The 17,485-nt window shown below is 42.9% G+C and overlaps 1 protein-coding gene across 2 annotated transcripts in view; it reads right to left on the bottom strand.

The window, feature by feature from the left end:
- The window catches only part of LOC137861057 (multiple epidermal growth factor-like domains protein 6), a 191,551-nt gene extending 174,453 nt beyond the window's left edge, over nt 1-17,098 (bottom strand). For both annotated transcript variants that reach the window (XM_068692071.1, XM_068692074.1), the window contains exons 1-4: nt 16,909-17,098; nt 3,204-3,338; nt 2,833-2,942; nt 1,244-1,348 (exon numbers count right to left, since the gene is read on the bottom strand). In XM_068692071.1, coding sequence (XP_068548172.1) covers nt 1,244-1,348; nt 2,833-2,942; nt 3,204-3,338; nt 16,909-17,009 — 451 coding nt within the window. In that variant the 5' untranslated portion in view covers nt 17,010-17,098. The remainder of the gene's footprint in view (nt 1-1,243; nt 1,349-2,832; nt 2,943-3,203; nt 3,339-16,908) is intronic.
- Nucleotides 17,099-17,485: the final 387 nt, after the last annotated feature.

The following is a 17,485-nucleotide window of genomic DNA, read 5'->3' as shown; positions in this document are numbered from 1 at the left end:
GCCTATGACCAGGCTCCAATGAAACAAACCTGATGCAATGTTTGCTGACTTTTTGCATTTCCTACTTACTGTTCCGGCTGCAACTCCAGCTGCTTTACCACCTTCACTTGGGGAGGCTGCTACCCATACAGAGTTGTTTTGGCATGGTCATGCAAGACCCAGTCCCGCACATAAGACTTGGTGAAGCCCAGAGATCAGAATGACAGAGATTTTGAAGCAAGTATAATACACACCATGTATCGAGCACAGAGCTTAGCTTCTCAGATCTCAAAAGGAATTGCTGTTGTAAATAAAGTCATCACGTCCCTTCTCGCTTATACTTCACAAGACACAGGCCAAGCGTGGATATGAACATATTAGAATTATAAGAAATAAATATTCAAAAACTTGCCTTTCTAAACCAAACTATGTGCTTCCGTTGAGAAAAAAATACCATTTGTTTAATATGAAATAAATCCTTTGTCTCCATCAGTCTACTGTGAAGGGATGACTTTTCCACCCCTTTTCAGAAGCCAGAAGGATGCATATCCATAACTTTAGAGAGCTTTATACAACTTGAGATTCTTAATTCACATGAGTTTCAAGAAAACCCTTTGCAAGTTTGTCAGATCGAGAACCAACAAGAGAGGAAAGGATTCCCATGAAGAGCAAGCAATAGCCTAAGTTGCACAGACTTTAGTACCTAATCTGCTAAAATGCATGTATAGTGAAAGAGTAGCATATAAGTTACTGTTCTGAGACTAGAAAATATTCAGTAGTGATCTGTAAAACCAACTTTCTTGTTTTCAGATGCACCAAAGAAAGCCCATTAATAAATACATTTGGCTCATTTGCCATGTACTTTACCTGTGCTCAACCTGTTTTGATTCAATTCACCCTTGCCACACTTAAAGAACCACTGAGAAATTTGGCAAGAGTGCCACAAGAATGTGCACATTCAGAAGCAAGCAGTGTAAATGATATTTCATAGGACACTACCACTAATGTTCAATGGCGTTATCCTTTATAGAAACTCATCTGCTATCAACCAAATTCATTTTTCAACTTGCTTTGTTAAATTTCAATACTAAGAGGCTAATCCTGAAAAATAGTGGCCAAATAGTCAGTTTAACTTAATACATGATACTGAAGAGGTAACTAATTTTAAGAACAAATACCTTGTTATATATGCATTTTACTGAAACATTATGAAATCAACGCAGTTCACCACAGATACTTTTAAGACAATTTACATTTGACTCACCATACTGGCAGCGAGGACCCTGAAATCCTGCAGGACACTGGCACATGTGAGATCCTGCTTCAGAACACTTCCCTCCATTGAAGCAGGTGCCAGCAGTGCACAGCACTAGTACACACAAACAGAATGAAACAGGGTTTTGTTTATTTTGTGCCAAGGATTCTCCAGAACTGCCTCTTTCTATCATAGCCTGCTGTAACAGCCACTTCCAAATAAATGGAATTCATCCTTTAATTTAAATTGAAAAGTTAAACTGCGACAGAACTTTATCATGACTACAGCTACTATGTTAATATGATGAAGTTTAATTTTAATAAAAATAAGACCAGGATGATGCAGTTTAGCCTGAAGATGCTTCAAAATCAGAAAACAGTTTCCTAGGACTGAAAGTACTTCCTGAATGCGGAATGACAGAAGAGATGAACTGCTGGAGAATAATGCAGCAATGATTAGGAAACATTGCTGTATTAAAAGATGTTTTGTACGTCCAAGGGAATTACAATAATTCTCTTTCCTTCTTCCAACACAGATTTACTTGCAATAGGTTAAATTCCACATACTTGAGCCAAATTAGCATAGAGTATCAAATATAAGAGAATAATCCAGCTCGTTCAGTGCCTCAAAGAATTCAATATAAGTCTTCACTGCTCGTTCAGGAAGATGATAATTCTGCATTACTACTGGTGTTCAAGTGTTACATTCCTTTATGCCAGAGACTAAAATACAGATTGCAAACATATCTTTGACTTCTTACAATGGAACAGGTGCACACTAAATATGTAGATTCACACTGAAACTACCAGAAATACCTTTCAGGCTTTTTTCTTTCTTTTCTTTTTTTCTCTTTTTTCTTTTTTTTTTTTTTTGTGTAAAGAGAATCATAAAAGCAAGCTCTCTGAATGTGGTCTCAAGTTGGTACAACGATTAAAAAAATACATAGGAACAGATGCTTGCTTTCCTACAGAAAATATAATTACCAACAAAACAGTAGCAAAACTGAACAGCGAGTAGATTGTTATCTTCTATTCATGTCTTGTTAACAGTGGTTAAAGTGCTCCCCATCATTTAAATTTAATTCCATGTTTTAGGAAAACATCCAATCATGATTAAAAATTACAAATAGGAACAGGTTCTCATCAGATGGAGAACTGCAGGGTAGAAAGTCAATTTACTTCAATGGCAACAGCAGCAGTAAAAAAAGCCAAACCAGTCAGACTCTACAAGGAGTGCTATGTCCAAGAAACAAGTGCCTTACAGCAGATTTGTTTGCATAATTTGGGTAACAGCAATAAATCTGGTTGGCCTGTCAAAGCCACACTGGCACAAAAAAGCTGCAGCAACTATAAGCGGTAGAAACTGAATTTCTGATTAGCTCAAAATTCAAGTTCCTTGGGATTTTTGCATACAACAGCTTTTGTATTTTTTAAAAGAAATTTCCTTTTCCATAAATAGACTGCATCTTTATAGATTAAATTTCTAGTTATAAATAGCAAGAAAAAAATCTTTCTAGAAGGAAGATTTAGTAAGAAAATAAGGTCCAAGGATATGATCTCTTCAGTCATTGTTCTGTCACAGTTTTGCCATCCACTTACAGTGCAAACAGCCAGGTTCATTGTTGTGTTGGACCCATCCAGGACAGCACTTATAGACAGTCTGATGCTCCATTCTGTACACCTGCTTGTACACTGTGTAGTAACCAGACCTTTGAAGAGAATTAGTTCAGGAGAACAGTCACAGCTCTAATTTAGGTTATTTGCATCTCATCAGTAACAAACCATACTCAGAAATTTAAAATATTAAATACATAGTAAATATGGTTATGTCTCAACAGGATATGATATACCCAATAATTAAGTTGTACGCTGTTTCATCTTCTGAAATATATGCAACTTTTACTCACAAAAAAATATTAAAAAATTTGCACTCTTTCAGTAAGAGTTAATTTATAACAATAAATAATTACCTTCTCTCATAGCCCATGCACCACCTCCTCCCCGTGCAACCTTGTTTCCACATCTTGACCATCCGACTGAAGGCTTGAACGCATGGCTGCTGGTGTCCTACTAGTGCCAACTCAAACACTGGACAGACATTTGGCCTTCAGGGAAAGAAAAGAAAGATATATAATTTTTAACACCATATTTGAAAGTCTAAGCATAACGAAGTATATTTTTCCATATGCAATGGTTATTAAGAGATTGAAACAGATTTTACATTGCTATTTAAAAACACTGTACTTCTGTGACTGATTTCTCCTTGAACTGATCACAAATGCTCTCTTGGAAGAGCACACTATCCAGAAACACCTGACAAACCACGACCGACTGAGCTCAGACAGGCAAGTAAGTGCTCCCCAGGCTTTCGTGGAGCCAAGATTTCGTTAGTGTATTGGTTGCACAAGCCATGAGCGTGACCATGTTCCTGGTAGCAATTTTGACATGAGCTGAACAGCTAGGCCAGCAAAACACGACCGTACCTTGTTCCCAGAAAATGAGAGGTGAAGCACCTGAGCAGGATTTGACTGAAGACTCAGACACTATTTGCTGTCTCTAGATGACAAAAGCCTTTCAGATGAGGCACTGCTGACAAAGGATGGTGCTTCACAAGCAGAAAAGCGGATGGCTAATGTGAGGGAGCCTGAAAGGTTGTGCCTGTGCTGAGTTTGCTGAGGACCTCACTGCCCAGCTACCATTGGGCTGATGGAGCAGGGTGGAAATCTCAGGCCTGGCAGCTCCAGGTACTGACCTTCGTCGTTCGAGCCACCAAACAGCCAGGCTCTAAATATAAATAACGAAAGCAGATCCTACCTTAAAAAATAGCATGTAAACTGAATAAAGCATACAGTGAAATACAGGTTGTGTACAAGTCCATGGAGGCTTTGCCATTGATTCCAGAGCAGATGAGATTTAGCTAAATTGCTGAGGAAGAGGGGCGGTTTGTAAGAGCCCCCCTTTGCGAGCAGCCCCCTCAGGGAAGCAGATGAAATTTTAAGAGGAAGCGTAGCTGTTCTCGGCTGATTATTCAAGAATAACAAGAGCAAAATAAAAGCGCTGCTTTGGAGGATGAGATGTAATCTTCATCCTACTAGCTAGCCCTGGTTAAAAAGCAGCAACATCCCACAAGGTATTGAGGGTCAAAAACAAAGAGTTAAGTGTTACATGTTGATGTTTTTGTAGAGACAGTGTCAGCCTTGCTCTGATTTCATTGCTGATGTAAATAAGGAAGTGCTGTGTGTATCAGGTCCAGCTGAAGCAAGAAAGCTTGCTTTTTTGTTGTCTTTTAAGACAGACTAGCATATCAACATTAAAATTCAGTGATTTTTGGAGTGGTTTACAGACGCTAATGTAGTAATTTAATGAATTCCTTCCAAGCAGCCTGCTTTAGCTGCTGAGGCTTTGCAAACTTCAAACTTTAGGATTAAAATAAGGGGATGTACATGAACTTTGTATACTTAATCCAGTTACCATTTGGTAAATTCACCATTTTAGCAGCTCTGTCAACCAGCTAGCAGAGTTCTTCCAGAAATGTTAGTTGGAGAGCCCCCTGCTCAGGCCAGGCACCATCCAAGAGGAATACACGTTCGCTTCCTTTGTCAAATGAGGGAGCATGAACGTGAAGTTGTGAGAGAAAGCAACTTTTCTTTCCACGTTAATACAATAGATAATGGTTCTAGCCCAACAGCTGCCTGGCAGGTAAAGTTATTATTAGCTACACGGGATATTGTTACTATCTCATTCAAGATTTATGGCGGTTTTTATCTGCGAGGCCCAAAGTACTTTACATCTCCCTGTTATGGCTGAGTACCACGCAAGGCAGCCTTTCTAATGAAAAAGTACATCCTTCATCTGCAGGTCTTCAGGTAGCTTACAAACATCATTAAATTAAGCCTCTGCAGAACAGGAAAATACTATAAGCATGGTCATTTTTACTGATTAAATACTTAGGAAAAACCTGCATGCCTAGATCAAAACCAGCCTCCAATAGAGCAGAAGTCTCAAACAAACCCCAGAAGAGGAGTGTGACTTCCCTGCATTTTGGGGACCTGAAGAACCACAGGAGGAAGCAGGTGCTGGCTCATTTAATCATTAGCCAGCACAGGTTTTAGTTATTCCACCTTCAAAAAACACACACACACAAAAAAAATGTTGCCAACTCATAATCTCATCTCCATCATTCTCCTGCCTCCCCTGCCTGCTTCTTTACAAGGAAGTCTACCCAAATTGTGACACATGTAAGACACACAGATAGCATCTGTAACACGAGAACTGGAAGTGTGGACACCATAATTCAATCATGCTTGCCCTCTGTCAGTTTTAGCCCTGCTGGGCGACAAACATCTGTATTGCAACACATTATGTGCTTTGACCACTAAGGGTCTTCCTGGAAAGCACAGCAGTCAGCCAGGACACCAGGGGATTCACAGTGATAACCAACAAAATATAGGAAGGTTCAGCTGTCACTGAGAGCCTTCCCTCACCCCTCAAGAAGTGCCTCCTAACCCTGTTCCTCACAGGAGACCTACAGAACTTGAGCCAGCTCTGGGAATTGAAATGCATGCCTATACCGATAGCTGAACGTAATGGGGTCAGTGGCACTGGGTTAGGGCACATCTGTTTCCCCCACTGCCCAGCCCTCCTGAGCTTTCAGGGGATGGTTTGTGTTGTCTCTTCATATCCCTTCCACATTTCTCCACACTCTTCTCCCTCCGCTGCACAGCCCGCTTGCTGCCCTGCTCCATGGTCTTTGGGCTGCCCCTAACTGCAGCTGCCAACACCACAAAGTGAGACAGTGGCAGCACAGCTTCAGCTTGCCTCAAATTCCTCCAGAAGCCCCCCTTCCTGTGTTTCCACATCATCTCCATCACTCCACAGCCCTCCCCACGTGTGCCAGCTACCCCCTCAAGTCACCCCATCGTTCAACATATTGAGCTTCAGCTCAAAGCGATTGCTCCCGACCCATTCTTAGCGCAGTCTGCTGTTTGTTTCAGAGCCAAAGGAGCTCTTTGTATGCCCAAAATCTTGCCTGCCTTTTTTTTTTCCCTCTCCATTACGTCAGTTGGTCTAATAAAACCCTCGCCTTACTTAGCAACCATGCCTCACTTAGCAGGCTTTTTAGAACGACTCTCCCTCCAGTGAATAGAACATCATGTACTGATAATTCATGCATATCTCCTTTTATTAGAATTGCCTAAAACTTTCCAGATAACGGTACGTTCATCTGCATCGCTCCCCCATAAATAAAAGGAGAAGCTGACAATTGTAACGACACGCCGAGCCCATCCTACAAAACTCTTACTCGTGTGCCATTGCTGTGTTCCCAGGAATAGCTTCCCAGGATTGACTTCTGTGATGTACTTAATAGGATTGAATGGCACTCGCAGAATAAAGCGAGGCAGCAGCATAAAGTCGTATGTTTATTAAGATTTATTCAAAGCAAGCCATTCCTCCAAGATGCCCTTGGGATAATTTAAAGGCAGATATCAAAACCTCTGCTACATTATAATTAAATTGCAGCAATCGCATAGCATGTAATCCTTCGCTGGCAAAACCAACAGATAACACGTGCCCTCTCCGACAGTTAGGGAAATTCCCAACTCCCCACACTCAAAGCACCATTTTTTAGCTCTCCAACTCGTTGCGCTTTGATACGTTAACTATAGCTTAACCAGTTCCTTGAACAACAGTACCACTGGGAAACACAGTTCTGTATTATGACACTCCACTAAATAGATGCCATCTAAGACTAAAGTGAAGCTTCTTGTGGATGTAATGGTACAACTGGAGGAAGAGAGCTCCACTTCTACTCCCGTGCCCTCTGCATCCCGAAAATATTTCTTAATGGGAGTTTAAGTGTTAAAATATGCCAAACACATAAATGTCTATTGTGTTCTGTGCTTTGATTGATACACCAGTCCCTTAAAACCTTTTTATACTGATGCTCTCTGTTAGCCAAGACTAACACGAAGGCTGTTATTAGCTTGTCAGTCTGACTTGGGCAAGTCAGAAAGCTCACATTTAATATTTGCATTAGGAGAGTGCCCTTTAAACAAAGCCACCCCACACACTTCCAGTTCAGGACTTGAGATTCTAATGAATTAGACCAATGCAAAGCACGGCAGCCTCGGCTAATCATATGGCTGCGATACCTGGGAACCACTGCACAACAGAAGTTCAAAGGGAAAAATTAGAAGCACTTCCAGGAGGGATACAATTCTTTCCCATGTTTAGATTTTGAAAGGGTATATGCGTCTTCACGTAAAAATGCAGTCAAAAAAAGCACCCATGGAGAGACTTAAGTCTCTCCTTAAGTGGAGAGACTGCAAACCTGGCTCAGGAAGTCCCCGAGTCTCACATCCTAGATGCTGAAGCAGTTATTTCAGGCAAAGCTTTGCTGCATGCTCACGCTTCTCTTATAGCCTTCACTGGCCATTTGGGGTCTACTCCTGGAAGCAGCCCACAAGCTCAGTGGTCTCTGGTCTTACCCTGATTTTATTTCACAACATCTGCATCTTCTCTACAGCTCCATATCCCCAAAGTGCACACCTACACCAGACTCAGCTTCCATGCAGAATAGCCTTGTGGTTTTCAAGAGAAGCTGGCAAAAAATCCTCTTATAGATTCAAAGGCCAAAGGGTTAAATACAATTAATGTCACAACTGGGGAACAAGGGGATGTATACTCCTGCTTTGTCCATGCGTCATAAGTGCTTTCTTGATTTCTGAATACGTGGATTTCGTGACACAGACATGGACAAATAGTTTCTTTTGAGAAGGCTGGTGAGCAGCTGTCACCACCACCAGTAGCATCCCGCCACCACCAGCAGCATCTCAGCCGAGCTCCCCAGCCAGAGAAGCAGCTGCAGCCTTCCCATAACCCATGGCAGAGGATGGGTGATAGAAGCAGCAGGTCTACAATTTCCCAAGAGATGTACACTATTTTTTATTCTTGCCCATGACTTTGAAAGTAGAAGGATATTAGCACAGCTTTTGCACAAAATCACCCAACCATAAGTAATTTTATGTAGCAATAGTTGAAGAACAACACTGCTTTCATGTAACAAAGGAAAAGGCAGCCACGAGTACAGGCCATCTGCTCACAGGAGCGGAGGAAGCTTTCTGCACACACCCTGGTACGTGTGGTCCAAAAGGGGAAATGGAGGTGAAGAGACAGGAGGACAACTGAACACACACGAGCTAGCAAGGGAGCAGCTCCCCCATTTCAAAAGGTACCTTATCTCTGTGTGACAGGCATTTTTCTTAGCACGATCCTAACACCTGGATCTTTAAATGGCAAAGAAAGTAACTCTCTATCAACCCACCTTCCCTCTCCCCAACTTAAAATTAAAAAACTAAAAATAGATAGAATTAATAGTAGAGCAAACATACATCAAGATATCCTTGAAGTTTGCACTGTTGAAAGAAACCTTTAAGTCAAAACATTAATGAATATGAAGCAAAGAATGATTTTAGGTCTTTCCACAGGGACTAAGTGAGTGGCACCACTGCACTGAACCAGAGGGCTGTTAACATCTCCCTAAGAAGGAGGATGTTGTAGCCTGTGTTGTCTCAGCTGAGGAATTTGCAGTCTGAACACTATTGATCCTCCACAGAACAGTCAATAGATGAAGGCTGCCATAAGAAGCAGCTTGCCAGAATTCCAGGTTTTCAAAACACTAATTGGTTAGTGCTCCCTCCTTTCATGCCATTAATAAGAGTGCAGAAAAGTGAGCCTGCATGCTTTTCCAGATTTAGTTTGAAAGGATAAGCAAGAACTTTCCTTAAGGAAACAGACTGTACTTAAAGCCCAATTCTCCACTGCAGTGATGGCAACTGGCGGTCCTGCTCCAGAGATGCACCAGTCTTGATTAGAACAGAGTTGTACATTCCTTTCTCCTCCAAATACCCCAAACACCTTGAGTGTCTTTCAGAAAAGAACTCCAGAAGAGCAGGTTGAACCCATGTAGAAACACGGTGGGCTCTAGGGGAGCAAGTCAGCAACGTGGTGTTGTATGCAAACGGGAGGTTGATAAAAGGTTTGCTATAGATAGCAGCATGTAGAAAGGAAAAGCAAGTTTTGTCTGAACACAAAAAAAAAAAATGGAAAATGGGGCACAGAAGCAAAAGGTCTTAAGAGCAAGTTAAAAATATTTATTTGTAGAGAGACAGAGATATAAAGTTTGCATATAGATATATACTGGTTAATAGCAGCAATATTTCACAAAGTCTGGAGTGACAGAGAAGGCTTTTCTTCCTTTTTAAACTACCTCACTCCCCTTTCTACCCTTAAACTATTTTAAGATCCACTTCCCCACATTTTTCAGATAAAATTAATCAGCACTACCAGTGACAATTAGAACATCCTGCTCCCCTGACCACTAATCAATCCCTGCTCTCTACTGATCCTGTATCAATATTTGTGATGTTTATATGCCCTCTGGGATATAGATTGGGAGCACCAAGCTCATTTAGATTAGGTCTCATTATCACTGCTGTTCTCTGGATCCGTGGATGGAGGTGCACCACAGAAGACTCTCCTAACCCCACAGGTTACTAATGCAACGCTGCGTCTTATTCACATCCTCTCTCTGATTAGATAGAGCAGCTAAATAACACGAGGGTTCTTTCAGCCTTTGTGCACTGCATCTAGATTCAAAGCAAATCAATATGAGATGATTAATTACACACTCAGCTATTATAACAACAATAAGATTTTTAGTTCCTACTGCTATCAGACTGCAGTGCCTGTCATTTAGCTTCTATTTAACTAACCTCCCCCCCAAGATAGAATAATCTATTTTTGTTAGCAAGAAATGTAGAAGATAAACACGCGCATCCAGATCATTTAACTATGATTGCTAAGTCTTTTTTTTTTTTTTATCATCTTAAATCAAGGAGTTATTTTATTTATTTTAGAGTCACATACCCCCAGCAACATCCAATTTCTGCACATTTTCTGCTACCGGCTGGCTTCTGCAGGACCAGGTAAGGCATCAAGTAAAGCACAGACCCACAGGGGATGGCAAGTGTAGATTCCTTACTTTAACATACAACTCTGATAGCCTCCAGATATTCGTCTCCATTCACGTTCAGGGAAGTCGTGCACATTACCTGTGTCTATTGTATCCCGAGTACCAAGTTATGTCACAATATGACTGCTCTGGCAGAGGGCTTATTGTAAAGAGATCACTACTAAAATAGCAAAATAATTGCCAAGAGTACCTGTTCTTAGCCGCTTCTTAAATCCAACTTGTTCTTTATTGTTGGCTTTTGTATTGTTAGATGCCTTCTGAGTACCTCCACCTATTTCTACACCACTGTTGTTTTAAACAAGTGACTTGGAAGAACAACACCCAGGAGAGCCGGCACCACTGCTGATCACCAGGCCTTGCAGAGCACTGACAAAACCCTTCTAGCATGCAGATTGCCTAACAGACACCCTAAGGACCAATGCCCAAGGAGCCAGCTCTAGCACAATTAAAAAAAAACACATGGGATCTCAGGTGTAAGGAGGCTACAAAGCAGTTTGCATGGACTCATTGTTAGACAAAAGCAACTAATTGTCCAGAAGCCAGACAAAACTGAAGGTTAAAGAAATGGGAAGCTATAAAAGGAAGGCATAAAGTAGCAGTAATCATTTCTAGATGAAATTTCATGTTAAACGTACCCAGGCTCAATTATCATTCCACTGCAGAAGAGCGAATAATAACAGTAACCCCAGTAAGTCTGCCAGGTACACACACTTGAATTTCTCTTGGCAAGAGAGCACAGGAGGATCTGATGCTAAAACATTAAAATGAAAACCTCTGAAAAATATCATACCACTTGAGTCAGAAGGAGAAAAAGATCATTTTTGTTTACAGTGAGCACTGCATTGCTTGACAGTGAAACTAATGAGAAGCTAGTGAAATCCTCTGTTTCACTTTGGCAACCATTATCTAGGACTTGCTCATCTCTCTTCTGGTGGATGTCAGATTTTTAACAGCTTATAGCCAAAACCTCTTTTCTTCAAAGCTGACTTTTGAAGTAACATGCAATATATGCAAGAAAAAATATTGGCATGGAAGATTTGAAGTGTTAAAACATTCCAAGTATTTACACCCCTAGAAATCCTCAGGTTGAGACCACGGATGCAAGATGCCTATTTATTTATTTAAACATCAAGCAATTTTGGTAGATCTAAGTATTTTATGAATTCTAGCCATAAAAGCTATGGTGATATATTTTCAATATTGAATTAAGTAGTGTATGTAAAAACATGGTACAGACATAGCATTGCCTGCTGAACAAAAAATGTGCATGGTGCTCTGCTGTGACTTACTAATTGAAGGTGGTATTGTGTTTCTGCTAAGGAATCCAAGAAGAGAGCTTTGGCACTCTGACTTCAATAACTTTCCTCTTTCACATACATGGGGATCAAATATTCATCCACAGGTCAAAGGCACTGAAAGAAATACAGCTGAATGTACAGCTCAGCTCGTGTAACCGATATATCTGGAAGCACACACCTTTTCAAGCAAAAGGCTAAAATCTCCAGTTCACCGCCAGAACAATTAATGACTAGTTTTAAACCAAGACCAGCATGGAATCCAGGCTACATATGTTCCATACACACTTTTTAAATGCTTTGGTTCAGCAATAATGAAAGGAAATTTCTTTCTCCTCAGAAATAAATTAAAAGCAATAGATTTTAGAGAGAACGCAAGCAATAACAGGTTTGAATTTCAGAAGGAGGAAATCTATTAACTGCGTTCAAAGAGAGAAGGTATTTAATTGGTGAATAACAGGAGTTTGCAATATGGTCTGTTAACTCCCAGAGCCAAAGCATCGTTTCCAACAAAGGAGGTTCTGCTGAGGAGTTGTCCAAAGACCAGGTTTTACACTCACGTAATGAATATATGCATCAATAACTGAACTAGCTCAGCATGTCAGAACGCAGCACAATTAAACCTGAAGAGAAGCTGACAAGGTCTCTCCTCTCAGGGTGCATTTTCAAACAGTAACTTACACCTAAATCCCATTGAAAGTGGGAGCAGTGGTTATCTGCCTTAACCTTGCAGGTTTAAGGCTTGTACAGTATATATCAGCTGTTGTGATTATGGGTGGCTAACTTCTAAGTCTCCTGTAGGTTCATTATGTGATGTATCTGTTACGAGAACAGACATTAATAAAGCCAAAAGTAATTTACAGTTAATCAGATCAGTTTCACCTTTGAAAAACACAGCAACTTCAGGCTATCAGGTTTTATGACCATGTCTTTTCATTGCTTTATGTCTATTTCAGAGTTTAGGAGGAAGTCTTGATCACATTTCTCTCCAGAAGAATAAAAAACTTGTTATAAATCAGGGAAAGAACTACAGCAGGATGATACTCATTCACTATCTTTAAGTCTCCTGCCAACGAATATACTGGGGCACCAAAAAAAGAGCCCTTTACCATCTGTTAAAAGACTAAACTAAGTTAATTTTCCTCTAGGAACTCTTTTGAAACAGAAGCTTTAAATGCAAACTCTTGAGAGACACGATTCTGTGTTATTAGGTTGACCAGCAGGAGCTCTATCTGGTGGCAACATACTGTAGTGCAGAAGCCAGTGACAGCATGTTTATTTTTTCTTCAGCATGATGTTCATATTCAGAGACGAGAAATATCTCAGACTTTAATACTAATTTTCTTTCCCAACAACAGCTACTGGATGCTGATTGAGGATAGCGGTGAGAAAGCAAGACAAACAAAAAACCTTCCATGACTTTGACCCCAAAGCATTTAAACTTACAGCTTACTAGGATCGTGTTATCCAAATCTCCAGGGATGGAGCTATCGAGTATTAATGAGAACTGAGTGTTTATTGCAGCCTTACGGATTCTGGGCAGGCAGGACTGGCAAGAAGTACGTGCAATTTCTACTGAAAAAATCTTAAGTAGAAGTCAGTAGCGCAATTTAGAATTTGGCAATGCCTGCAAGTTGCCGCCATCACTTCAGCAGAGGTCTAAAGAGAGTTGATAAGAAAGACTTAACATGTGAGCTAGAAATTTAAATACCCTGCAGTGACAAGTCATCTCCTTATTTTCCCTAGAAAACCCACAATCTTTTTTGTGCATCAAGGTCTGTGAACACACAGTGCTCCGTTCACACAATCAGGAGATCCTACATTACTCATTTCAGTTCCCACACCCAAACATACACCAAGCCCTTATTTAAGTCTAGGAACACAAACTTTACTCGCACCTGCAAGTTGGCATCACTGGAGGTGAAAATACAGTGCATTGGTTAAACTGCCAATACACGGGGACAATTTCTCACCAAGAAGCGATTACACAACCTACTTTTCACATCCTTTGAGAAGTATCATGACAAAAATCCAGGCTCCGAGATTAAGATATAGCACCACATACTTTACAGAAAGTTTTTTATGACTTTGTTACAGCTAAGTAAATTGTATGCCACTTTAAATGTTAGAATTCAATGCAGAAAGAGTCAAAATCCAGAAGCATCTCGTCATGTGGAATTGCTTTTTCGACAGTAGTTTATTGTGAAATAAATTCCAGTCCAAAAAAGTGGACTTCCCTTCTTTAAATCATACCTACTTGCTTGAAAGAACCAAGTATTGTTATTTACTTTAAAATACTGTTCACGACTACATGTTAGCAGTGAAGCATGGTGCAGCAACAGTCCTGTACCTTTATAACCCAAACACTTTTACAATCAGAGGACCAAGTTTACCTGATTGTTGCAGCTGTAGACACAAACCTGAGTTGTAGAGTTTTCTTTGGGGAATAGGATTTATCTGGAGGAATGTTTGTAAGCCTGGAAGCCTACGGTGCCCCATGGGATTGAAGAAGCTGGACAGCTGTTACTAAGCCAGAAATCCGGCTCTAAATCCAGGTGTTCTTTGGGATGCAACCAAGTTTACTTGCTTATGGATGGAGTGAAAATATGCAGCCGCAATAAGTGAGCAGTCAAAAAATAAACAAAATGGCTTTAACACGAGATTGTGAGTGGAGCCTCTAAGACCAAATCAGCCCCCTCAGATGTCATCTTGGGCTGCAAAGCCACAGAGCAAGTCCCTGGGCTTGATGCAGGAGGGGACAATGCCTCATGAGTTTTGCTAGCAGCCCCCACTCGTGTTATTTGGGAACTGACAAAGCCATTCATTGAGTCGTGTCCCAGTCCCTACTAAGAAAGATCACTTTTAGTGCACAGTCCTGCCTTTTGGTCTGTCCTGTACAGCTACCTACAAGCAGGCATGCATTCTAGAAGTAATGAAAGCTTCTCTAGAGAAGGATTTTCCTCTTCTGACAGCAACTCAAGCCTTCTGCTCCTAGTTCCCATTCCTGCCCTGTCCCACAGCAGCCCCCAGCTTTCTGTGCAGCAAACTCAACGCTAGACAGCTGCACATCATACTTAAGGTGTCATTATATCCCTAATTTTAAACCATAGAGCTTACTGCAGCAGAATGAGCTGCTGAAGATAAACTTTTTTATGATGAGAAATGGTTAATTCCTCATTTCAGGGCCTAAATAGCTAGCTTTTCAGTGAAAACTGTATTTGTGCTCTGGTTGCTCCACTGTTCTCCAAAGTTCTAATACAAGATCATCAAGGGCTAATTGTCTGGAAACATGGTTGATGGAAATAGCTAGTCATCCTATAATCTGTTCTACATTAAATCTCCTCAGGGGGCTTTGAAGCAGAATACCAACATCCACACAGATCCTTTGCATTTTTAGCTGGGAGCAAACACTCGAGTTAGCAGCAGAACAAAAACAATTATGAAGAATATCTTGTATATCCTCAGCCACACAAGACCTCAATCAAAACAACAGCAAAATGCTTAAGAAGAAAGCACCCAGCGTGACGCGTGCCATGGGATGCATTTGTTGTTCTTACCCCATTGACTGCAGATGACCAATGTCAAAAGAACAAAACTGAATTAGTAGAAGAGGTGATTAGAGACAAGTGTCCTTCTGGACATTTATGGGTCCCAGTCAAAGCTGGAGGCTTACTCCTATGGGATGTTGCCTTCTTGGGCTTCTGCTCGCACCAAAGACACTGAACAGGGTAAAAGGAGAGGGGAAGAACAGTTGTACGTGCCCTAGCTCAACAAAATCAATGCAAATTATAGTAGTTTCAGGAATATTCCATGTGGGAAAAGCACCCAAGGCTTGCCATGGGTACTGGGAGTGGTGGGGGTGGGTTTTGTCCCTGTCATCATCCCCCCCCAAGCCTGCAGCTGGCTGACAGAGCCCTGCTGCCCCCAGTGAATGCTGCCATTGTGCCCCAGTCACAAGTGGTGCCATTTCCAGAAGGGAATGTTTCTGGTTTTCTTTCCATGACACCCACCTTAACAAGGTAAAAGCAAGCAAAAATTGCATGGAGGCAATTCACAACTAACATCACCTCCAGCTTCAGAAGTGCTGGATCACAGTTATTACTGATACATTAAACGCAAACAGATTAATGTAGGTCAGTGGTATGCTTCCTCGTAGTAGAGGAATTGCTTATAAAAAGGCAAAAGAAGCAAGCCTGAAAGAAAGACAAAACACTTTAAAAGACAAATGCTTTAGCAGAAAGTGAACTTGACTTCTGCAAGCAGCGTGATGCTAGAGCAATACCCACCTAGCAAAATGGAGTAATATTTACTAGAAATGCATTTAAGGTGGGTTTTGAGGATTTGCATGGTATTTCATAGGAAACCAAGGTGAGACAGATTTGCTTTTGGGACAGAAGAAATAACTAACCATGAACCAAATGGTAAGCACGTGAATTCTAGAAGAGTAGGATGAAGTTGAATTAAGCCCCAAAAACGGATGAACAAAGAGGTTCGGAATTGAGGTGCACATATATCTCCGAAGTCTGTTGTTAGATTGCCTTCTTTGGGTGGTGGTGGTGTTTCGTGTGCTATTTCTTAACAATAACCAGGAGCTCTGCAGAGAAAGAAGCGCCCAAGGCACAGCATGCAACAGTTTCCAGAAATTACATGTTCAGTCGCAATGAGCAAAAAACTTCGACTAAGCTTTTGTGCACGTTTTCAGCTACTTCTGGTCAGAATTTGACCAGAAAAAAGCCCTGCTGATAAAAAACGTTACCTTATACTTGCAACAAAAGACGTTTATTGTGAGAACACCCCCAGAAAGTTCCCCGCCCGCCAGGCACCGGTGTGGGTCCAGCTCCTTTGTGCCGGCAGCCGCAGCCGGATGCTTTCTGCTGCGCTCACCTCCGTCTGCTCGTGGTCCCTGCCCTATATCGCTCCTGGCTGATCCCACACCTCGTTTCCCCGCTGTTTCTGCTGTTTTTCCCCGCAGGTAGAGCTCGGGGGCGCGGAGCAGCAGCTCCGCCAGCAGCCTCCCCAACACGGGAAGGCAGAACCAGCCCCGGGGATGCTGATTACCCCCCCGGAGCCCATTTCAGAGCCCAGATCAAAGTCCAGGCAGCACTCCCACCTCCCCTCCGGGGCTGAAGACCCCACAATAACCCCCTTACACAACTCCCCGACCCCAAAACCCGCACCTAGGGGCGATGCGGGGCACCCCCGGGCAAACTTTGCGAGCCGCGGCCAGCCCCGGGATGCTGGCAGCAGAGAGGGGGGGGACGGGGACCGTCAGGACGGCGCCACCGGAGACAAAGGAGCCCCACCGAGGACCCCACAGCCCGTCCCCACAGCCCAGACCCCACTCACATGCCCCGCTGCAGCCGCGGCTCCTCCGCTCCCCGCGCCCGGGGGGCCAGCGCCCAGCAGAGGCTGAGGGAGAGGCAGAGGGAGGCCGGCCCCGCTCCCATGGCTGAGGGAGGGAGGGAAGGGGAGGATGGAAGGAGGCAGAGCACGGCTCGGCAGCACCCTCAGCAGCCGCCCCCAGCCCTCCAAATCATTTAAAGCGGCTGCCGAGCACGCCACTGGCTGGGCGGCCCCGGCCCGGCCCCCAGCCCGCCCCTGGCGGGGCCCCCTCGGAGGCTGTGGGGGGCCGGGGGGCCTCGGAGCCCCCTCGGCGGCTGGGGGGGGCCTCGGGGCCCCTCTCGGGTCCCCCAGGGCTGGGGGCTCCCGGCCCCGCTCCCCCAGCCCCACCTCACCTTTGGGGTCGCTCTGCTTTGCCCCCCTGTCCCCCTCCAAGGGGCTTTTCCCCCCTCGCCCCCACTGGTGCTGGGGGAGATGAGGAGGGGGTTGTGCTCGGGGGTGAAGCTGGAGTTATGTGCGGTCGTGGTTTTGGGGAGGTTACGGGCTCTTGGGGGACGGCTGACCACCCCGCTGCAGGACGCCA

Source organism: Anas acuta, chromosome 9 (genome assembly GCF_963932015.1).
Source record: "Anas acuta chromosome 9, bAnaAcu1.1, whole genome shotgun sequence".
NCBI lineage: Eukaryota > Metazoa > Chordata > Aves > Anseriformes > Anatidae > Anas > Anas acuta.
The sequence above is the reverse complement of the archived record's forward strand: the minus strand, read 5'-3'. Positions and strand labels throughout refer to the sequence as shown.